At 53.1% G+C, this 22,800-nt stretch overlaps 1 protein-coding gene across 4 annotated transcripts; it reads left to right on the top strand.

Moving 5' to 3' along the window:
* Positions 1 to 1,764: 1,764 nt before the first annotated feature.
* On the top strand, positions 1,765 to 22,748 carry ERN2 (endoplasmic reticulum to nucleus signaling 2; the record flags this gene model as incomplete). Of its 4 annotated transcripts, none has more annotated exons than XM_079719382.1 (22): positions 1,765 to 1,848; positions 3,710 to 3,815; positions 4,166 to 4,199; positions 4,418 to 4,490; positions 8,353 to 8,425; positions 8,565 to 8,672; positions 8,999 to 9,100; positions 10,411 to 10,675; positions 12,506 to 12,584; positions 12,677 to 12,824; positions 12,936 to 13,057; positions 13,768 to 13,923; positions 14,198 to 14,363; positions 19,143 to 19,227; positions 19,369 to 19,558; positions 19,638 to 19,737; positions 19,812 to 20,011; positions 21,288 to 21,435; positions 21,521 to 21,648; positions 22,180 to 22,303; positions 22,385 to 22,452; positions 22,536 to 22,748. In XM_079719382.1, the coding sequence occupies 22 exons, from the start codon at positions 1,765 to 1,767 to the stop codon at positions 22,746 to 22,748; spliced, it is 2,772 nt and encodes a 923-aa protein (XP_079575508.1). The 4 variants fall into 4 exon arrangements, with proteins under 4 accessions (XP_079575508.1, XP_079575507.1, XP_079575506.1 ...); XM_079719381.1 differs by having other exon boundaries at positions 14,192 to 14,363; XM_079719380.1 differs by having other exon boundaries at positions 14,189 to 14,363.
* Between the last annotated feature and the right edge of the window lie 52 nt (positions 22,749 to 22,800).

Below are 22,800 nucleotides of genomic sequence, written 5' to 3'. Positions count from 1 at the left end.
TAGCTTGGGTCGGTTTCTAGAGTGGCAAGCAACCACTTTTGTTATGAAGTTAGGTTTGAGGGTATTGGATGAGCTAAGCGTGAAGGAGTAACCAAGTGAACCAAAGACTTCATGATGTACATATTTCTTTTTTTTTTTTTTTTTTTCCGGTACGCGGGCCTCTCACTGTTGTGGTCTCTCCCGTTGCGGAGCACAGGCTCCGGATGCGCAGGCTCAGCGGCCATGGCTCACGGGCCCAGCCGCTCCGCGGCATATGGGATCCTCCCAGACCGGGGCACGAACCCGTATCCCCTGCATCGGCAGGCGGACTCTCAACCACTGCGCCACCAGGGAGGCCCGATGTACATATTTCTAAAAGAGGTTTCTGTGCCATGAGGGAGTCAGGCTTTCCAAGGCTACATTTGATGACAATGTGGTTAGAGGATGCCTTAGGTTTGACAGGTTCTTGAAAACAGAGCCTGAGACAGGGATTCTTGCTCAAGTGACATGTTGGAAAGAACCCTTTAAGAGAAGAGGAGTGAGGGAAGCAGGATGGAAGAGCCAAGGAAGGAGGGGTCTCAGCTGGAGACCGGCTTCAGCCTCATCTCACGGGGACCTCTCGAGCACAAACTGCACCACAGAGTTGGTTCCACCTTGAGGCAAAAGGGCCAGTCTTTTGTACCCCATGTCCGTCAGTCATGGGCAGGGGGCACTGGGCTGCTCCAGTGGCCAAGGGCAATTCTGTAGAGAAGCAGGCACCCGTGAGCCCCTAGCACTTCTCCCTGCCCAGCAGCTGGTGAATGCAGATGCCAGCCAGGCAAGATTTACTTGGAGTTACTTGGGCAAGCCTGGGTGACCATGAGCTGATTACAGTGTGGGTCAGGGTCAGCGTGCAGGAGCAGGTGACACTGAAGACACCTGTGATGACAGCAGAGTTGGGGGTGGGGATGAAAGCTCTGGGCCAGCCAGCAAAGTCTTCATTGACTGTGGGCGGTGTGACCTGAGGGCCAAGGATGACAAAGAGGAGGAGGGGGAGATGGTGGCAGAGCCAGGCTGCACGACCCTCAAATCAGCAGGGATTTTTACACAATGAAGGAGAAATGAATGAGTCAAAACTTGAAAACCAGCTGGACCCCTGCAGGCCGTCCCTGAACCAAGTCTGCCTGCAGCTAGGACTGTAACTGCCATAGCCAGGCAGCCTTTCATGTGTGCATTTGATATCTAACGCTTAGGAATCTGCAAGTTCTATGAAAACAGAGACCTTATCTCTCCTGCTTCCCAGCCTGGGATAATAGATAAATATTTATTGAATGTATAACTGACCCAACCAATTAATCTGTCGTTTATCATTTCTCAGTAGAGGCTACTGGTATAGTAACAAAGAGCACAAGCTCTGAGGTCAGACATCTGAATCTGAATCCCAGTTCTGAGCCCCAGCTGTTACATGGGAAATGCTGTGAAGATTAAATGAGTTAATGATGGATGTAAAGCACTTGGTACAATACTTGGCAGGTGGTACATTCTCCATAAGGGCCGCCGTTGGTAAAATCCCTTTTCCAGGAAAGCTCAGAGCCATCCCTTGCGGGATGACCGAGGGGAGCAGGTGTGAGTGCGATGGGAAGGGCGGGGGAAAGAGCAGAATTACGGGCTGAGGTTGCGCCCCGGTCTCTGCGTGCCCAACTGGCCCAGCCCGGGGCGGAGTCTCTTCCTGCCGGGCGGGAGCCGTGCGGTCCCCTGGAGGCCCCGGGGACCAGGCCAGCTGTGTGGACGCCGTCTATGCGGGCTATGGCGAGCGCGGCCCGGGAGTCCGGCCCTTGGTCCCCGTTCCTGCTGCAGCTCGCGGCGCTGCTCGGGACGCTCGGGCCACAGGTGAGAAGCGGGCGGACGCGGAGCCTCCAAGGTCGGGGCCGGAGGCGCAGACGGCTGGGGCGCGGCGGGACCACAGCGGGCGCCTCTCCCTCCCCCGGGTCCGGGTCGCCCCAAGTCGGCCCCTGGCCTGAGAAAAATTCCTAGCTTTGGGGAGTTGCCGGTTGCCCCACGAGCTGGAGAGACTTGCCCGCGCGGAAGAGCGCAGGTAGACCCAACACCCCGCGCGTCCTGCAGCATGGGGGTGGGGATGGAGGTGGAGGGAGGGGACCCTCGCTTTCCTGCCAGGCCTCCTAAAGCTTCTGGAACCCCGGCTTCCTTGGAACTTAGGATCCACTTGAAGGTCCTCTGTCGAGAAATGCGCCCATACACCCAGCTCTACAGACAAATTCAGGCGGATCACAACGCTCCCCCGCCTTACCCGTGACTGGAGCCCTGATTCACAACCTCTGGGATAAATAAGCCGGAGGTATGGGTATCTGGTGCAGCCCTGCCGGGAGCGGAAAAGTCCAATCTTATAGAAATGGCAGTGAGAAGGCAAAGCCAGGACTAGAATCCACGTGTCCAGCCTGGAGCCCCCGGAACAGTTATTGGCATCATAGAAACAACTGCTCATGCCACCCCGTGCCCACTTCCAGCTCAGGACCCACCCGATGGTTGCCAAGTAGGAATATGAGCACAGTGTGGCCAGATCGGGTGTTTCCAGAAAAAATAAGAAAAAAACTAGAAATGAGAAAAATGAGAAATCTTGATTTTAAGTGAAATCTTTCCAATTTTTAAAAAATTGGTAGCTAATTATAAACGAAATTTTAAAACCGATGATGGTCAAACAAAACTCAGCAGTGGGCAATCAGTCTGCAGCTTCTTCTCCAGGTCACTCTCCCTCCTGCCACGCTGCAGATCACAAAACAGGCCGGGAGGGCTTCCCTGGTGGCGCAGTGGTTGAGAGTCCGCCTGCCGATGCAGGGGACATGGGTTCGTGCCCCGGTCCGGGAAGATCCCACATGCCGCGGAGCGGCTGGGGCCCGTGAGCCATGGCCGCTGAGCCTGCGCGTCCAGAGCCTGTGCTTCGCAATGGGAGAGGCCACAACAGTGAGAGGCCCGCGTACCGCAAAAAAAAAAAAAAAAAAAAAAAACAGGCCGGGAGAAGAGAGGGCCAGAAGGCAGTTTCCTGACTCTACTCCAAAACCATTGGCTTGGCCCCAAGCCTGAGGGTCCTGGAGCAGGATGTGGCCTTTGCAGGGGTGCGGCTAGGCCACCCGGATGTTAGGGTTCCTGCTAGGAGCTCAGCCCCACCCTGTTTGCTCAAGGAAGGGCTGGAGCAGGTGAGTTAGCCCAGCAGGGGCCAGACGCAGGGCAGCACCAGCCCTCCCTCCCTTGGCCACCCCCAACTTGGTCCAGGGGGCCCGCTGGAGCCTGGCACCAAAAGCAGCTGGGCCGGTTTGGGGAGACGGAATGGGCTGGGGGAGGCAAAGGAGAAAGGGACCGGGCACTGGAACCAGAGAGCTGGTGGTTCAAGTCCCGGTTCTGCCATTTATCTGTGTGGCTGGAGGCTAATTACCTAACCTTCCTGAGCCTTAGTCTCCTTCACCTGTGCAATGGTGAGAATAATAGCACCAATCTCTTAGGGAGGCTGTAAGGGTCACTGAAGTCCTTTTGTAAAGGAGCCAGGCGCCCCGGCTCCCACCGTAACCCCTCTCTAGGGTCGTGGAGGTCAGTGGGTGGAGCCAGCAGCTTCCCCAAGCCTCCTTCCTTCCTTCTCTGTTTCCCTCTAGGGGAAGGGGAGTCCCAGCCAGCCCTGCCTGGAGCAAGCACTAGGGCGGTCCCAGGCCTCTCAGAAGAGGTGACTTTGTTTCCACTGCAGGTTCAGAGCTTCACACCAGAGAACCTCCTGTTCGTGTCCACCCTGGATGGAAGTCTCCACGCACTGATCAAGCAGACAGGGGACTTGAAGTGGACGCTGAAAGACGGTAAGCAAGGGCAGTCACTCCTCCCTCCTTGGATCTCGCGTTGGGGGGAGGTCACCTTGGCGTGGACGATGAGAACATGGGGTCTAGAATCCAATAAGCAGGTGTCTGCAGGCAGCTTTACCACTTACCAGCTGTGTGACTTTGGGAAAGTCACTTCACCTCTCTGAGCCTCAACGTCCTCACCTGTAAAATGGGGCCAAGGGTAACAACCCTACCTCACAGAGTTCTTGGGAGGATTACATTACACTCGTGACAAATGCTTGGCTTGGTGTCTGGCACACAGTAAGCACCAATGTGAGGTATGCCTTTCAACGGGGAGTCTACTCATGCTCATGTCCCTGTCCCTACAGATCCGATCATCCAGGGGCCAATGTATGTCACAGAGTAAGTGGACCCCAAGGAGCGGGCAACTGAGAGATGGGGAGGCCATAGTTGCCTGGAGGGGTGGGTGGGCTGGAAGTAAGGGAAAAGATTTGGGTCTGGAGCTCTGTGGTGCCTCCTTCGAGGGTGGGCTCCTACTGGCGGGGAAGTTGGAGGGGAGGGGCCCTCTTGGAACCAGGGGGCGTGCATCCAACCTTCCCCCGTTCCTCTCTGCCCCACAGGACAGCCTTTCTCTCAGACCCAGCTGATGGCAGCCTGTACATCTTGGGGACGCAGAAACAACAGGGATTAATGGTGTGTTTCCTACAGTGCTTGGGATGGGTGAGGGTCAGGGCTTCTGTCAGCCAGAGCACTGAAAGGGTGGGGGGCTGTATGGTCAGAATCCAAGTGTCCTGCAGAGGGTTAAGTCTGAGAGCACTGGGGGAAGGCTGTCTGGAGGGATCTGTTGAAAGGGGGTGGTAGGGTGACTCTGGCTGTGTCTGCAGAGCAGGCTGACTGGATGACTGTCAGGCCTCTGAGGGCGTCACGGGGGGTTCTCCAGGGGACTCTGAGGGTTTTAAGGGGAAACCTATATATCAGTTAGCTTGTGCTAAATAACAAATTGCCCCAAAGCTCAAACTTAAAATACAATTTATTTAACTCATAATTTTGTGAGATGACAATTTAGGCTGGACTCAGCTGGGTGGCCTTGACTGAGTTTGCCCAAGCATCTCTGGTCCGCTGCTGGTCAGCTGGCTCTCTTTCTGAAAACTGTTGGTAGTTGGCTGGCTTTTGATGGGGGCAACTGGGCCAGGGGTCTCTCATCTTTTAACAGGCAAGCCTGGGCTTGTTCACATGGTATCAACAAAGGAACCAGAAGCAGCAAGAGAGGGTGAGGCCAGTGCATAAACATTTTTCAAGCTTTGCTTATACAGTCGTCCCTTGGTATCCACAGGTCAATCGTCCCCACCACCAAAATCCAAGGATGCTCAAGTCCCTTATATAGAATGGCATAGTATTTGCATATAACCTACACGCATCCTCCCATATACTTTATTTTTTTAATATTTATTTATTTATTTTGGCTGTGCCTGGTCTTAGTTGTAGCATGTGGGATCTTTATTCAGTTGCAGCATGTGGGATCTTTTAGCTGCGGCATGCATGCGGGATCTAGTTCCCCAACCAGAGATCGAACCCAGGCCCCCTGCATTGGCAACGCGGAGTCTCACCCACTGGACCACCAGGGAAGTCCCCCTCCCAAATACTTTAAACCATCTCTAGATTACTTATAATATCTAATACAATGCAAATGGTATGTAAATAGTTGCCAAGTGTGCGGCAAATACAAGTTTTGCTCTTTGAAACTTTCTGGAACTTTTTTTTCCCAAATATTTTCAATCTGCATTTGACTGAATCTGTGGGTTCAGAGCCAGCGGATAGGGAGGGCCGACTGCATCGCATTCACTAAAGTCTCATCAGCCAAAGCTGGTCACGTGGCCAAGCGCAGAGTCAGGTAGTGTCAGAATTCTGACTGTGCCATGGGATGCCTACCAGGATGCTCTTACGCATGTGATTTAGGAAACCGAATTGGTAAGAAATAGTATGTAAGCAGGCAAGGTCCCAGCAAACAGGTGGCACACTACAACGGGAGAGTTTGAGGCGGTTTTATTAACGGGATTGCTTACAAAGGTGTGGGCCGAGGTAGGAAACCGCAGGGCAGGGTGCTGTGTCCTATGGCCCATACCGTGGGGTGCCATTTATCAGCCCTAAGCTCAGAGGAGGGGAAGGATCCAGAGGGGGCTGGAGGAGAGGGCCACCTGGAAGGAGCTGAGGCCTTTGGGGGAGGGACACAGCCAGCCCTCGATGACTCTGTGGAGAGGAGACCCAGGAACACTCGCCCTGATTCTGCCCCTCCCCGTATTCCAGCCCCCGACTGGAAGCCAGAGCACAGGGCGCCCACTGATGGAATCTAAACAAGTATGTCTCCCATGGGGAGGGCCGGGTGGAGAGTGGACCTCCAGTCCCATCCAGCTCTGGGGGTCATCACTGGGTCTTATGGACAGGTGTGGTTGTGAGTCGCACCACTCTCCCTGCATGTGGGATAAAGTCCAGTCGCCCTGACATAGCACATCAGGGCCAGCTCACTTGTGCAGTCTCTTCGCTCACCTACAGGCACCCATGCATACACACACCGATCAATTTATTGAATGTGCCAGCTCTGGGGCTTCACCCAGCTTGTCCCCAAGAGTCTGGAACCCTCTTCCATTCTGCCTCTACTTCCCCAACTCAGTCAGGATGAGTCGCAGCACGCTGCAACAACAGCACACAAATCTCCGTGGCTCCACAGAGCTTGCTTCCTGCTTACAGCATATGACCAACGTTGGTCCCCCGGGGGCTCTGTACACTGTGGTCTACTGGAGACCCAAGAGGTTAGACACTCCATCTCAACCGAGGCTTCTCAGTCACCAAAGCAGAAAAGGAGAACGAGGTGAAGCACACCCTGGCTCTTGGAGTATCCATGTGGACCTGGTCTCTTCTGCTCCCTCCCTCTGGCTAAAGCAAGTCTCATGGCTGTGCCCACTTTAAGCAGGAAAAGAAATATAAACCACCAGGAGCCCAGAAGAAGCAGCAGAATATTTGTGAGAAGTGCTCCCCTTCCCCTGGCTGTCTCCTACTCACCCCTCAAGGCCCAACTTAACAGCCAAACTCCTTCCCAATCCGTGGTCTTGCCTCCAGCTGACCTCACTTTCGGCCACTCTGCCCCTCTCCATCCCCACTCCCGGTGCACTGGCCTCCTTGCTGTTCCTTAAACATGCCCGTTGGTAGGCAGGTGGCCCTGCCTGTTGGTCTCAGCATTCTGTCCCTCTGCCCAGAGCACTCTCCTTCCACATGACCCTGCGGCTCCCTCCTCCCTTGGCTTGGGTTCTTACTCCCTAGCTGGGCTATGTGAAATAACATCTCAAATCAGTGTCTATCCTGGTTCTCTGAGTTTGTTTTAATAATGTTTACCACTATCTGGCATTATGGTATTAGGGTTTATGTGTTTTTGTTTATTATCACACACACACACCAGAAATGTAACTCTGTGCAGAAGGGCACTTGGTCAGTCTTGGTTACAACAGAGTCCCAGCACCTGGCTAGTAATAGGTGCTCATTAAACGGTTGTTGAATGAATGAATAAACAACTGAACTTCTTCCATCAGTCCATCTTCAGTCCCCCACATCTGCATCAGGTACCCTCAACTTCATGTGCTCCCCTGTCATGCATTAACCATACCAACTATAGGTTGTATGGACTTCTTTTGTTGTCTGTCCTGACTGAGCCCCCGGGAAGCTCCGACTCTCTTTCCCTCAGTACTGGCTTGTGCCTGGGGTGCTGTCTGGCAAGGGCTCTGTATGTGGAGTTTGGGGATTTTTTTCACTTTGATATAATTTCAAATGTAAGGAAAAAATGCAAAGATAGTTCAGAGCAATTGTTTATTCCCTTTACCCAGATGCATCAGTTTTTAACATCTTATCACTTTCACGTTATCATTCTCTCTTAATAGATGGATAATATTACACGTGTATATAAAATTTCTTTTTCCAAACTATTTGAGAATGAGTTGCAGACATTACGCTCCTTTACTCCTAAAGCGTCATTGTGTATTCCTAAAACAAGGATTTTCTTCTACATAGCCTGAGTGTAAATTATCAAAATCAGAAGATTTAACATTGATACAATAGTGTTATCTAATCCACAATCCAGATTAATTTTTTCAAGTTCCTAACGGTGTGCTTTATTGTTTCCAGTCCAGAACCCAAACCAAGATCACCCCTTGCATTTGGTCCTCATGTCTCTTGGGTGGAACAGTTCCCCAGCCTCTCCAAGGCTGTCATGGCCACTGAAGTTTTCAAGTCTCATCAAGTGTTTTTGAGGTGGTCAGGCCAGGATCATGTGATCAGGTGGCATCTTGGCACTGGAGTGGGATTTTCTGCAGCTCCTTAAGAGGTTGTGTAGCAGAGTGGTTCAGTGTGAGGCTTCTGGAAACTAACTGGCTACGCTCAAGGCCTGGCTCTGCTACTTACCAGCTGTGTGATATTAGCCACATTACTTAGCCCCTCTGGGAATGGATATGATAATAATTGTACCTAATGAATAAGTTGTATGTGCTTCTCTGCTCTTTCCACTCCCCAGAGACTGCCGTTCACCATCCCCGAGCTGGTTCATGCGTCCCCCTGTCGCAGCTCTGACGGCGTCTTCTATACAGGTAAGCATCTCTCCAGCCTGGGGTCCTGGTCCAGCAGGGACTGGACCTAGGTCAGGACGGGCCAGCTAGGGACAGCACGGAGAGGCTGCACACCCTCTCCAGGCCATCTTGAGAGCGAGCACATTTCCCACCTCCACAGGCCGGAAGCAGGATGCCTGGTTTGTGGTGGACCCTGAATCAGGGAAGACACAGATGACCCTGACCACAGAGCGACCCTCTACCCCCCGCCTCTACATCGGCCGGACACGTGAGTCGGGCCCCAGCTGCTCCCCGAGCTCTGGGCAGCCCCCCTTTTGCTCTGCCCAGGCCTGGCAATTGCTATCCAGGCTGGGTCCAGGCCAGTCAATCACTCTCTCAGTCAACAAACACTTCCCTGAGCACTGAACAAGGAGCGGGGGACACAGCAGTGACCAAAACAGAGCTGGTTTCTGCTATCCTGATGCTGCTTGCAGACTCTGGCCTCCAGGCTGGGTGCTCGGGAAGCCCCCGCCCCCATGAGATGATGTTCCCCGGGTGGGAGTGGAGGAGAACCATATGGGCGCTCCTGGTAACCCGGCTTCTGGGTGTCCCCAGAGTACACGGTCACCATGCACGACCCCAGGGCCCCAGCCCTGCGCTGGAACACCACCTACCGCCGCTACTCAGCAGCCCCCGTGGATGGCTCACCTGGGAAATGTGAGTGCCTCCCTTCTCTGACTCCACCTTGGAGCAAGGTCCCCAACTCAGGGAACCCTGAGTGGTATCCACGACCAAGCCCCACCACATTCTGACCCACCTGAACTCCTGAGGGACCCCACGTACTGAATGACACACCCTTGACAGACAGCCCTAAGTGACCCCTCTCGACACCCAGCCTGACCCTCCTGTACCCGGAGCAGCTCTTAACATCCTAATTCCTCTGCACTCCCAATGAGCCCAGCCAGGTCACCCTGTGTGCTTCCCACCTCCTGAGTGACCCCAAACAACCCCTGCACACCCTGAGCAGTCCCCCAATGTTGAACGACCCCTGACAGATGACCCTAAGTGACCTCCCCCAGACTCACCACCCCCTTGATATTATAACTGTCCTTCCCTGTGTTTCCTAAAACTGTACAAATGTTAGATTTTTAATCTTTGGTAATATGATGTTACAAAGAAATTGCTTTTCTTCTGTTATTGTTCAGCTCAGTCATCATATATGCTTAACCCTTCTAGTTATAATATATATATAATAATATATATAATATTATATATATAATATATATAATAACCCTTGGGTTATTTCATCTTCTTCTTTTTTTTTTTTTGTTTCATTTCCCTTGGTATATCAGTGTTTTGTTACTGGTTTCTAAGAACTCATTTATGACTAAGGATGCTAACCATTTGTCATGCAATGCAAATGAAATGCCATATTTTATTGCCATCAATTTACTATGGTGTTTTGTATTTTGGTTGTGTATTAAAATATAATCATGTTGTGTTTTAAAAAAAATAATAACTCTCCTTCCCAAATGCCTGAGTGACCCCAAAGGTGCCCTAAGCCACCCCTCAGACCCTGACTCCACCATTCCACATGAGAACTCATGCAGGCGACCTTGACACATCACAGGTGACACCCACAGGGCCCCTGGCTGACACCCTTCGCATTCTAAATGACTTCCACGTTACCCACATGTCTCCAGACCACCCTGATTGACCAGCAGCCAGACCATGACTGACTACCCCACATCCTAAGCGACAAGGACTGATTCACACACCTGAGTCGCCTTTGGATGACCATGACTGACCCCCTACGTCTTATACAGCTGCCAGTTGACCCTGATCAAAGTGACCCAGTGAACTTCCTATGTCCTGATTACCCTCCAGGTGATCTCACCTGACATCCACGTACCCGAGTGGCCCTCCTGATGGCCCACCCTCAGAGCAGCTTCCCCACCTCAAGATGCTCCGAGGTGCCTCAGGTCAAGGCTCCCTGACCACATCTCCACAGCCATCTTTCTTGGCAGACACGAGCTACCTGGCATCCTGTGGGATGGGCCTGCTGCTAACGGTGGACCCAGGAAGCGGGGCGGTGCTGTGGACCCAGGACTTAGGCGTACCTGTGGTGGGCGTCTACACATGGCACCAGGACAGCCTGCGCCAGCTGCCCCATCTCACACTGGCTCGGGACACCCTGCACTACCTTGCCCTCCGCTGGGGCCACATCCAACTGCCCGCCTCAGGCCCCCAGGACACTGCCACTCACTTCTCTGCCTTAGACACCCAGCTGCTGTAAGTGCCCATGCCTGGGGACTGGGGAGGAGCTTCTGCAAGTATTGTAGCCCAGGTCCAATGGGCAGGTGTGATGTTCGACCATGACACGCCAGTGCAGCTGAACCAGGGGTCAAAATATTTCAAGCAGTTTGGTAAATAACCAGTGCCCTGCACCACCCCCCATGTGCTCCCAGGACCCCCTGGATGGCCCCACTGTTCAGCAACTGATAGGGTAAAGTCTGGCCTAGGAGGGGCCTCCATGTCTCCACCCCAGTGCTACAGCTGGCACCTGTTCTGCTTGGTAGGTACTATGTGTTTACTGATTGTTAAAAACTTTAAATATGACCCTTCCTTGCAACACCAAATACATTAGTGTCCCCATCTTGGGGAGCCGGGAGACAGACTGGGAAAATTGGGGATTATCCGTTCTTTCAGTTCATCCCACAAATATTAATTGAGCACTTGCTATGTAGCAATTGCTTGCTAGGCTCTGGGAGTACAGTAATACAGCCAGTGTTCCTACCTACAGAAATCTCAGAGTCTAGTGGGGGAGACAGGTATGTAAAGACGTAATCATAATATGGTATGATAAAGGATGAGATAAGAGAAGAATAGGGTGTCGTGGGAATGTATAGGAAGGGCACCGAAATCAAGACTGGGGGCAGAAGGCAATCATAGAAAGCTTCCTAGAGGAAGGGACCTATAAGTTGAAACCTAAAGGATGAAGAGGAAACAAGAGAGAGAGAGAGAGAGAGAGAGAGAGAGAGATCATGGCAACCAGGGAACAGATTAAATTCACAAAACAAATAAGGCTGGAGCACGGCTCTGAGCAGCGAATAAGGTCTGAGGCTGTTAAACAGGGATCTTGTAGGATCATTTAAAGGGTTTGGGACAAGGCTAAGGAGAAGCCACTAGAGGGTCTTAGGCAAAGAAGTGATTTGATCATATTTTCATTCAGAAAGATAACTGGCTGCAGTGTGAAGAGTATCTTAGAGTTGTGGGGAGGAAGTGATCACAGAATATTGCATTAGTTCAGGCAAGAGATGAAGACAATTTGGACCAGGGCAGAAACGCTAGAGATGGAAATAAGTGGAGGGTAACAGATATTAAGAGGAAAAACCAGTACAATTTTGGTGATTAGAGCAAGGAGTCAACCATTATGCTCAGGTTTCTAGAGGAGCACGAGTGCGGTCCTTTTCAAAGGTAGGGAGCACTGGAGGAGGAAGTGGTGGGGGTGAGGAGGAAGTGGGGGAAGAAGGGGGAGGAGCAGCTAAGGAATGAGGAGATGAGTTCAGATTTAGAAGCTTGAGCTCATGGAAGAGGTCTGGGCTAGAAATAGATTTAGAAACAATGACTATAGAGTTTGTATCAGTTAGCTTTTGCTATATAACAAATCAGCCCCAAAATTTAGAGCTTCAAAACAAACATTCATTATTTTTTAAGATTCTGTGGGCCAGCTGGGTGGTTTTCTGGTCTGAGAAGCCAGATGGTGGCTTGGCTGGGCCTGGACAATCTAGAATAGCTTCACTCAGCTCTCTCGTAGTTGGTGGACTATTTAGCCTACGGGATGTCAAATGAGGTCTCGCATGCCCCGCAGACTAGCCTGGGTTTCCTTCCTTGGTGGTCCCGGGGTTCCAAAGAACCCCATGAGAGGGCAAACTCCAGTGCACAAGCATTTCTCAAGACTGTTTGTGTCACATCTGCTATTGTCTCACTGGCCAAAGCAAGTCACTTGGCCCAGCCCAGAGTCAGTGTGGGCGGGGATAACACAAGGACACGGGTACTATGGTGACTGAAACTACCCACCACCATCACTCATTCTTCTCCCCTTTTCCTCTCCCCCACTAGGATGACGCTGTATGTGGGGAAGGATGAAGCTGGCTTCTATGTGTCTAAAGCACTGGTTCACACAGGGGTGGCCCTAGTGGTGAGAAGTGGTCTCTGAGGGGCTGGAAAGAGGGGATGGAGCAGGAGAGAAGTCTCCCCCCACCACTCCTGACTCTCCATCTTCTGCCATAGCCTCGTGGACTGACCCTGGCCCCCACGGATGGCCCCACCACAGATGAGGTGACACTCCAAGTCTCAGGAGAGCGAGAGGGCTCACCTAGCACTGCTGTCAGATACCCCTCAGGCAGTACAGCCCTCCCTAGCCAGTGGCTTCTCATTGGTGAGACCCCCTCTACCCAAATTTAGAGTAGATAAAGGACCTGTGAGCTCACTTTATGAGCTGGAAGGCTGAGATCACCTCCAACCCATTGACATTTTCCCTGCCCCTTAGGACACCACGAGCCACCCCCAGCCCTGCACACCACCATGCTGAGATTCCATCCCACCCCAGGGAGTGGGACTTCTGGGACCAGACCCTCAGGAGGCATCCAGTCCCCAGCTCTCTTCTTGGAGGTCAGTGCTAGAGGGGCAGAGGGCATGGGGGGAGATGTGGCAGGGGTAGGCAGCCCTTGGACCTTTTCCTCAGGCTTCTAGGAATAACATTCAGGGGTGGGTCAACTGACCTCACAATTTCTCGGAAGGAAAACTTTCATTTGTCATTATTGCCAGAAGAGTGTTAGAAGTGTTAAAAAGATATTGGCTATCTAAATTGTGAAACATGGGTCACAGTTCTCTTTATTCTTCTTCAGTTTAAAGTTTACAAAATATTTATCAAATGAGAAAATGAAAATGGAAAAACTATAAAAGCATGTCCTCCTGGGAGAGAACTGGACAAGAGTTGCTAATAGTTCAAGTTTAGAAGGAACAGGCATGACCTTGAGACATAATTCTCAAATCTGGTTGCTTATCAGAATCACCTAGGAGCCCATTCCAACCCCCGCTGAATTCAGAATCTCTGGAGGTGGATATCTGAATTTTTTGGTGGTGCCCCAAGAGTATCTGAATTTTTAGTGATACCCCAGGAAATTGCTGGTCCTCAGCTAGGTCTGAAAGTCCAGTCTACTGGGGCACCATGGTGTTTCAGCACCATGGAGAGGGCCATGTTTCCCACCACTCACTCATCACCCCTTCAGCTAAGCCCAGCTCTATACTGGGTCATGAAGAAGTGTTAGGGGTTCCACAGTGGGAGGGGCTGCTAAGAGTGAAAGGTTCTTTGTCCCCAGCTCCTGAGCCTGAGCCGGGAGGAACCTTCAAACCTGGAGCTGCATCCTGAAGAGAAAACCCCAGACCTGTATCTAGGACTGGGACCCCAAGACCTGCTGGCAGCCAGCCTCACTGCTCTCCTCCTGGGAGGATGGATTCTCTTCCTGATGAGGCAGGTAAGCCCATCATCCCTGGCCTCAGGTCCACCTTACGGTCTTCCTAGGGGGAACTCCTAGCTCCTCCTCTCCAAGACCACTTGGCAACTTTCTCCCTCACCCAGATCCAATTCTGCCCCCTGCTGTCCTCTTAGCAGCTCCCAGAGCCCTTGATACTGTGCTGTTTATGCCAATGCTCCAGGGACAGGCCATCTCAGGCACAGCTTCTGGGCCCATCATGGGTCAGGGGCTGGCCAAGGCTGGGCCCTCTTAGGCCCCCATGTTTCAGCAGCAGCAACAGCAGCTGGCAGAGAAGCGGTGGCAGCAGGCTCCCCTGGCACCTGCAGGCCCTTCTCACATCTCATGGGATGCTCAGTCCCAGCCCTCCGGGGCCACCCCACGGAGCCGGAAGAGGTTTCAAAACCCCCCAGAGCAAGACCAGCCACTCGAAGACCCTGAAGGTGAGCTGACATGAACAGGAAAGGACAAAGTCAGGGACAGAAAAGGGAGGGGCAGGTTTAGCTTCAAAGTCGGTATATTAGAAGCCACTGTAGTGGGGTAGCCAAGCTTAAGTGAGTTAATAGGAGAGAACTTCAAATTGTGCCTGCTATGTAGTTAAGCCCTCTAAAAACGTTTGCCATCATTTTTACTGTTGTCGTTATGTTTAAGGACCCTGGATGCAGATAGAACTGGGTATAGATCTAACTCTACGAACTGTTAACTTTGATGAATTGCTTAACTCCTCTGAGCTTCAGTTCTCTTATCTGTCAAATGGGAATAATAACACCCACCCCATGACATCACTTCATTATGAGAGGTTACATCACCATTACTATTAAATCAGACTACGTGATGTTATTAATATTTGTGTTAAAATAACATTGGATTTGGTAACAATAATAGTAAATCACCTAGGTACCATTTGGTTCCTTTTCTCTTTAGGGCTTTTTATTTTTTAAACATTTCTCTTCTCTTTTCTCAATTTCATCCTATAAACAAGCCCTTTCAAGCTTCCTCTGGAATCTGTGGGATGCCCCAGGGGAACTTCCACATGCTTTTAGTGGTCAGTCCAGGCTACTTCTCTCGTTTCTTTGGCTCCGGGCTGGGCTGGCCTCGGTCCTTTGTGTGAACTGCTGCTGGACCCTCCTGTCAAACCGCAAAAACCACTGCCTTGGAGCCTTGGAGGCACTCTGCTGTGCCCTTAACTCAGCATGAAGTCCGCCCCATGCTTGGCGTGATGCTCCCGTGCTGCTCCCAAAGTTCCCCCTTGCGTTCACCTCCCTGTGCTGAGAGGGAAGCAGCTCTCTTCCTCAGGGCTCAGCTCTTGTAGAAAGTCCCCCACTGCCGAGTTGCCTGAGCCCTGAGAGTTGCAGTTCCAGTCACTTCACTGGTTCTGGGTGGGTCCAAGTAATACTCACCCCACTGTACCCTGAAACACTCATCTCCTTGGCCCTTCTGACTCAAGCCAAGTCTTTCCCCAGATGACCCAGACTCCACCTTGTCCCAGGTGGTTCTCGTCAAATGACCTTGCTGTTCCTCCTGCCATCATCCTTCAGGTGTCCCTCATGACCCCGGTCCACGGTCCCAGTCATTGACAGGATGGAATTCTTTCCCCAGACGTCTCAGTCCCCTTGTGAGTCCGTAGATACCAATAATCCTCAGAGGAGGAGAAGAAAGTATGTTGAATCCCAGCCCTGGCTCATTCTTGATATATAAAACACTTAAACTTCTTTACTCACTATAAGAAAATAATCAAAGTGATATCAGTGCTTCAGGACAAGAATCCCAGCTAGAGCTTGGTACCTTTGTTACAAAACTCAATGGTAACAATCTCTATATAATACTGGATTCCCTCTGGAATTTTCTATTTCTTTCACTTTCTTCGTTTAAAGTTTTCATAAACTTTACTTTGGTGTTTTCATGACCTCCAGGCAAAGCCAGGAAAGGACAGGCTGTTACTAGGCTCTGTGATAAATGCTGTGATGGGGTTGGGGAGGATACAGGGAGCTAGAGGAACACAAAGGAGGGGCATGTAGCTCAGACATGGGGACATGGGAATTGTCCTGAAAGGCAAGTCTAAGCTGTGATCCCAAGGATAAGAAGGAATTACCCAGGTGAACAGGGAGGAGGGGGGCAGAAGCAGTCCAGGTGGCACCAGTAGCACAGGCGAAGGTTCAGAGATGAGAGGAAGCAGGGTACACATTCCGGAAGCTGAAAGGAAGGTTTCAATCTCATGCTTATGGGTAGGGCAGGTGGATAAAGTAAACAAGTGAAGCAGCCACATAGGAGAGAGAATAGGGCGTGATGGGACTGTGGCAAACTGGAGAACAGGTTCTTGGGCTCAGCCTGCCTTGCTCACTGCTGCAATCTCGACCCAGAGCATGGCTCAGGGAATATCTGTTGAGGCAGTGACTGACAGTGGCCACTGCAGGTTCTTAAACAGCCCTTCTCAACTGAATAAATATATACGGAGTGAATATGTGCCGAGCAGGTGTGAGGAACAGGCAGAGTTAATAGGCTGGGACTTGCCCATCCAATAGGCAACAATATGGAGTCCAGTGTATCAAAAATCTTTAGTGCAGGGAGAGTCAAATAAACGAATGTGGCAGATGGCAGAAAAGCTTCGAGAACCACTCTCCAAAAGAGCCCCCACCACTCTGGCACTGTGTGGCAGCCTATTCTTATTCTTAGGACATCTATGTCAGGAACTCTGACCTTGGAAATCTTGCTTCTCCTCTTGGTGCGGGGAGAGGAACGTTCCTCGGGACCTTTTTATGGTTCACAAAATCTACAGTGGAGTCCTGTCCCACTCTCATTTAACCTCCACAAATCCATCTACACGTGCTTGGTTGGGTGTCCTCCAGGACCACCAGCTACATGGTACATTCAGCGGCAAGTGGGCGCAATCAAGCCTGAACCAGAGTTAACACTGAGAGCTAACATGTATATAGCGCCTACTGTGTACCTGGCACTTTTCTAAATGCTGTGCATGCATGAACTCGTATGATATTCACAACATTTTTGTGAGGTGGATACTATCATGACGCTGATTTTATGGAACAGAAAATGAAAGGTTCATGGCACCCCACCCCAGGCTCACAAAGCCAGTAAGTAGCAGCTCAGGAACTCAAAAGCAGGTCAACTCTGGGATGTTACCTCTGTTTGCATTTTGGCAATATGCATGAAAATAGGTGACCACTTTAATGGTTTCCCAACCCGAGTAAAAGAAGCAACACCATACATCACATGTTCCTGAGGTTTTCAGAGGGAATTCTGACTGTACACTGCTTCCCCATCATGTGACAACATTTGATTACTTTAGAACTTCTCTCCTGCATTTGCTGCTTCTCCATTATCATGATATAGAAGGCTGAGCAAATGGTGAATATGTTTGTGCAGAATGAGCCTCCTGGCTCATTATTATTATTATTTTTAAATTTATTTATTTTTGGCTGCTGCGCCCGTACTTTCTCTAGTTGCGGCGAGTGGGGGCTACTCTTCGTTGTGGTGCACGGGCTTCTCGGGCTTCTTATTGCGGTGGCCTCTCTTGTTGTGGAGCATGGGCTCTAGGTGCGCGGGCTTCAGTAGTTGAGGCGCACAGGCTTAGTTGCTCCGCGGCATGTGGGATCTTCCCAGACCAGGGCTCGAACCTGTGTCCCCTGCATTGGCAGGCGGATTCTTAACCACTGCGCCACCAGGGAAAACCCCCGGCTCATTATTTCTGCATTCAAGGCCAGAAGTCTGGCCTCCATCCCAGCATTGAGGGTGTTCCTGAATCTAGAGTTAGTTCTGAATCTAACCCAGAAAGCACGTAGCAAGTCTTCACCTCATGCCAAGGGCATCCAGAGCAGGGAAGGCAGACATGTAAGAGACAGGAAACGCAGCAGAACGAAGCAAGTGGTACAGAAGAGGGGTCGGAAATGCTCAGGGACCCTCACCTGGAGCCAGCTGAACACGGCTGGTTCAAACAGGCTTTCCCACAGCTCTGTCCCTGCTTCCTGAGCTGCCGGAGAGACAGGCCCATCTTACTTGTGGGCGATGTGCTTCCAGCAAGGCCCTGGGCTCACACACCTGAGCGTCCAGGGTATACAAATTTCGGTTACTGCTTGCATCTCGTCAGGAGATGAGAGTGACTGTTTAAGCAAATAATCCAGAGCAGTGCTGAGGGACAGCTTAATACTTTTCTCACTGATCCCTGATGCTGATTTTCATTTGCTTTTCCTAGAGCTGATTAGAGAGACTGAAGCTGGCAGCTCTTCCTAAGGAGAGTGTTCTCAGGGCCACGGAGGGGCACGCAACTCTAGGGGCGCCAGATACACTTAGCTGCGAGCATGGGGCCCCTTGGATCTGAGCAAGGTGCAGCCTGGTGCATTGTGAGGGGTCTCTCGCAAGCAACCCAAAAGGAAGAGCAGTAACAGTCCAACCCCATCCTTCTTAACAGGAAACCAAGGCCTTCTGGGAATCCCTGCTGCCCTAGAACTAACTCTGGGACAGCTCAACATCCAAACGCCCACTGACCCCGCCTCGCCCTCTTCCAGGACAGTCTTTTCTGCAACAGCATTCACCCTCCTCATGCTTACGGCTGCCAAAACTCACCTTCCTGTTTGAAGCGAATTCCTCAGTTAAAAGGGTTTATTATTGGGCTTCCCTGGTGGCGCAGTGGTTGAGAGTCCGCCTGCCGATGCAGGGGACGCAGGTTCGTGCCCCGGTCCGGGAAGATCCCACATGCCGTGGAGCGGCTGGGCCCGTGAGCCATGGCCGCTGAGCCTGCGCGTCCGGAGCCTGTGCTCCACGACGGGAGAGGCCGCAACAGTGAGAGGCCCGCGTACCGCAAAAAAAAAAAAAAAAAAAGAAAAGAAAGCGTTTATTATAACTGGTGGGGGTGGGTAAAGGAAAGAAACCTGTGCAGAAGATGCCAAAACAGGGAGAAGGATAAAAGAGGACAGTAGAGTGAACCTCTCCCCCACCCTTTCTTCCATTAATCCTCACGATAATATTGTGCAGGATCCTTACATAGGTCCCACTTTACAGATGAGAGGACCAGGGCACCGCGGTTAAGCCACTCGCCCAAGTTCACACGGACTGAGTGGCAGCACGAGACACTGGACCCAAGCAGTCTGGCACCAGGCGGGGCGTGCAAGGGGGAGGCCGGAGAAGGGCCGAGGTGGGGGAGCCGGGACTGGGCAGGGTGGTGGCCGTGGGCAGAGGCTCCCTGAGACCTCCCTCTCCCCTCCCCTCAGCCGAGCAGCTCACCGTGGTGGGGAAGATTTCCTTCAATCCCAAGGACGTGCTGGGCCGCGGGGCAGGCGGGACTTTCGTTTTCCGGTGAGCCGCAGCCAGGAGGAGCCAGGCTGGGGATGGCCACTGTCCCTTGGAGAGCCATTCTTTCCGAGAACCCCCGAGGTGGGCACAGTTCCTAACCTTTGCCTTCGTCTGCCCTCCGGGCCTCCGCTCGCCACCTCCCAGGGGACAGTTCGAGGGGCGGGCCGTGGCCGTCAAGCGACTCCTCCGTGAGTGCTTCGGCCTGGTCCGGCGGGAGGTGCAGCTGCTGCAGGAGTCTGACAGGCACCCCAACGTGCTCCGCTACTTCTGCACCGAGCGGGGACCGCAGTTCCACTACATCGCCCTGGAGCTCTGCCGGGCCTCGCTGCGGGAGGTGAGGCTTGTGCTCAGGGATGGGCGGGGGGCGGGGTCCTGGGCCGCGGGGTGACGCTCTGCCCCTCGCCGCTCCCCAGTACGTGGAACACCTGGAGACGGACGGCTGGGGCCTGGAGCCCGGGATGGCGCTGCAGCAGCTGATGGCGGGCCTGGCCCACCTGCATTCCTTACACATAGGTACCGGCCCCTCCCGCCCTCCATCCAAGCTCCCGACTCCCCCCTCAGCTCTCAACTTTGCTCCGCTCTCACAGTGCACCGGGACCTGAAGCCCGGCAACGTCCTCATTGCGGGGCCCGACAGCCAGGGCCGAGGCAGAGTGGTCCTCTCAGACTTTGGCCTCTGCAAGAAGCTGCCCGCTGGCCGCTGCAGCTTCAGCCTCCGTTCGGGCGTCCCCGGTACAGAAGGCTGGATGGCGCCCGAGCTCCTGCAGCTCCTGCCCCCAGACAGCCCCGTGAGTCCTCCCGCCGCCCCAGGCTGCAGGAATCCTTCCCTGCCCAGCGCCTCTCCTGTCCGGCCTCCAGATCACCCGCTGTGTGACCTTCAGTCACTCCTCCAAGCCTGTTTCTTCATCTGTAAAGTGGGGATAATTCCTCCCTTCTTACCTAGGGCAGTGGTTCTCAACCAGGGGTGATTTTTGCCACCTTTGGGCAATGTCTGGAGACATTTTTGGATGTCACACTCGGCAGGGGAAGGGAGGCTTGTTACTGCCGTCTAATGCGCAGAGGCCAGGGATGCTTGCGAAACATGCTACAACGCACAGGACAGTCCCCCAGGATGAAGAATTATCTGGTCCAAAATGTCAGTAGTACTGAGGTTGAGAAACTCTGAACTAGAAAACAGTTTTCATCTCTACTGTGCTGCAGAATCACTGGGGAACTTGAAGAAAATTCAGGTGCCCGGGCCCCACACCCAGTAACTGACCCCCAGTGACTGTAACGTGTAGCCAGCGTGGAGAGGCACCCCGATGTGGAGGGTTTGGGGGAGCATCACATGAGCTGATATAACTGGAGCACAGAGCAGTGTCTGACCCCCAGAGACACTTGAGTTGGAGACCCCAGGATTACAGATTTTTGAGTTGGTGTGTAGGGGAAAGTCACAGGCATGGATGAGAGTAACACGTAAGGACAGTCACCAGGCAAAGCCACCCCACCGCTGAAGTTTAGAGAAAGCTAGGATTGGCAACCTGGAGGCCCAAGGGCTAAAGCACTGATGTTAGGAGCCTGTGCAGGTTTTGATTTTTTAAATTAGCAGCCAATATTTTAACTTCTGGGAAATTCCACATAAGAGCCTAGATTTCTGGATTCTCTTGGAAAATCAAAGCTCTGCCACCGAGAAACTCCCCTGGAGGCAACCAGCTGGAGCTAAGTGCCAGTGGCCATGTGTGGACAGGGCCAGCACCAGATCATACCGTCCTCACTGCTGCCTGATCGTCTCATGCGTGCCCAGCTTCACTTGGTTGTGTTGCCCACCAGACCTGGAGGACTGACACTTGGACACCTAAACTAGAGGCTCAGTAGAGGCAAAGATTCTGGATGAAAACCGTGGGTCCCTTTCAACAGTGCAGAGGGGAGGGGATCTAGGGCCAAGAGGATGCCTCTTGGGAAGCGTCCTTGTGTCCTAGTCTGAGCCAGATCCCCCGCTGCCGTTATCAGCCCAGGGGAGAACGTAGCCCGGCAGACTTCCTGGAGCAGAGACTTCCTCCTCATGCTTGTCCCTCTGGCCCCCAGACCAGCGCAGTGGACATCTTCTCTGCAGGCTGCGTGTTCTACTACGTGCTTTCCGGTGGCAGCCACCCCTTCGGAGAGAGTCTTTATCGCCAGGCAAACATCCTTGCAGGCTCTCCCTGCCTGGCTCACCTGGAGGAAGAGGCCCACGGTGAGGGGGACCTGGGCTGGCAGAGGAGGGAAGCAGGGCAGAACCTGCGTGGGGCTGAAGCCATCTCTCCCTCTTGCCCCTACAGACAAGGTCGTTGCCTGGAACCTGGTGGAGGCCATGCTGAGTCCCCTGCCCCAGGCCCGTCCCTCTGCTCACCAGGTGCTGGCCCACCCCTTCTTTTGGAGCAGAGCCAAGCAGCTCCAGTTCTTCCAGGTCAGGAGGAAATCTGGGGAGCAGCCCCAGGAAGTCCCAAGTTTGGGTCCTGAGCAACAAGAAAGGGGAAGCCAGATTGGCTGGGGGAAAAGAGACTCGTCTACCTGTTCCAGGCAGCCCAGATCCTTATCTCAATCAAGGCAGAGCCCAGACTCCCGAACACTGCCATCTTGGCACTGCACGGTCTCCTCAGCACAGCTTCCCCAGCCCAGCTGCCCCTCGTGTGAGGCTAGACCCCGTTCCTTTCAGCCCTAGTCGTCTCTCCTGCTATACCCGTGCCCAGACAGCCCATTCCACTTGTGTGACCTTGAGCCTCTTGAGCCTGTTTGCTCATCTGTAAAATGGGGACGACAGCACCTCTGTCACCGGTTGGATTAGACCCTGCACAGCACAGAGAAGCCACACTCCATAGGAGGCAATACTTACCCTAACCCGAGCAGCTTCGGCTGCGGCACTGCCCCAGCCATAGGACACTCCTAGCCTGTGGCCTCCGAGCCCGCTCAGGAGGCTCAGGAGCTCTGTGGGTCCTAGGACGCCAGCGACTGGCTGGAGAAGGAGCCTGAGCAGGGGCCGCTGGTGATGGCGCTGGAGGCGGGTGGCACCGAGGTGGTCCGGAGTGACTGGCACAAGCACATCTCAGTGCCGCTGCACACAGGTAGAGGCCAGACTCGGGTGGCCCGGGAGGCCGAGGGGAGCCCCGCGGGGACGGCTGTGCCAACGACCTCCCCGTCCACAGATCTGAAAAGGTTTCGGTCGTATAAGGGGACATCGGTGCGAGACCTGCTCCGTGCTGTGAGAAACAAGGTGTGTTCCAGGGCTTGGGAGGGGCCTGGATGGTGGGGAGGCCCGGTCCAGCTAAGCCCGGGTCTCTGCTCCGCCCCCTCCAGAAGCATCACTACAGGGAGCTCCCGGCCGAGGTACGGCAGGCGCTGGGCCCTGTCCCTGACAGCTTTGTCCAGTACTTCACAAACCGCTTCCCACGGCTGCTGCTCCACACGTACCACGCCCTGAGGAGCTGCGCCTCTGAGAGCCTCTTCCTGCCCTACTATCCGCCAGCCTCAGGGGCCCAGGCGCTGAGCCCGGGGACCGCTGGGAGCTGAGCTGGCCTGGCGTCGAAAAGACCAGCAGAGGCTGGGCCGCCAGGGACACCAG

This window comes from Hyperoodon ampullatus (assembly GCF_949752795.1).
Source record: "Hyperoodon ampullatus genome assembly, chromosome: 14".
Classification (NCBI taxonomy): Eukaryota; Metazoa; Chordata; class Mammalia; order Artiodactyla; family Ziphiidae; genus Hyperoodon; species Hyperoodon ampullatus.
Note: the sequence above shows the minus strand (reverse complement) of the source record. Positions and strands in the feature narration are given on the sequence as shown.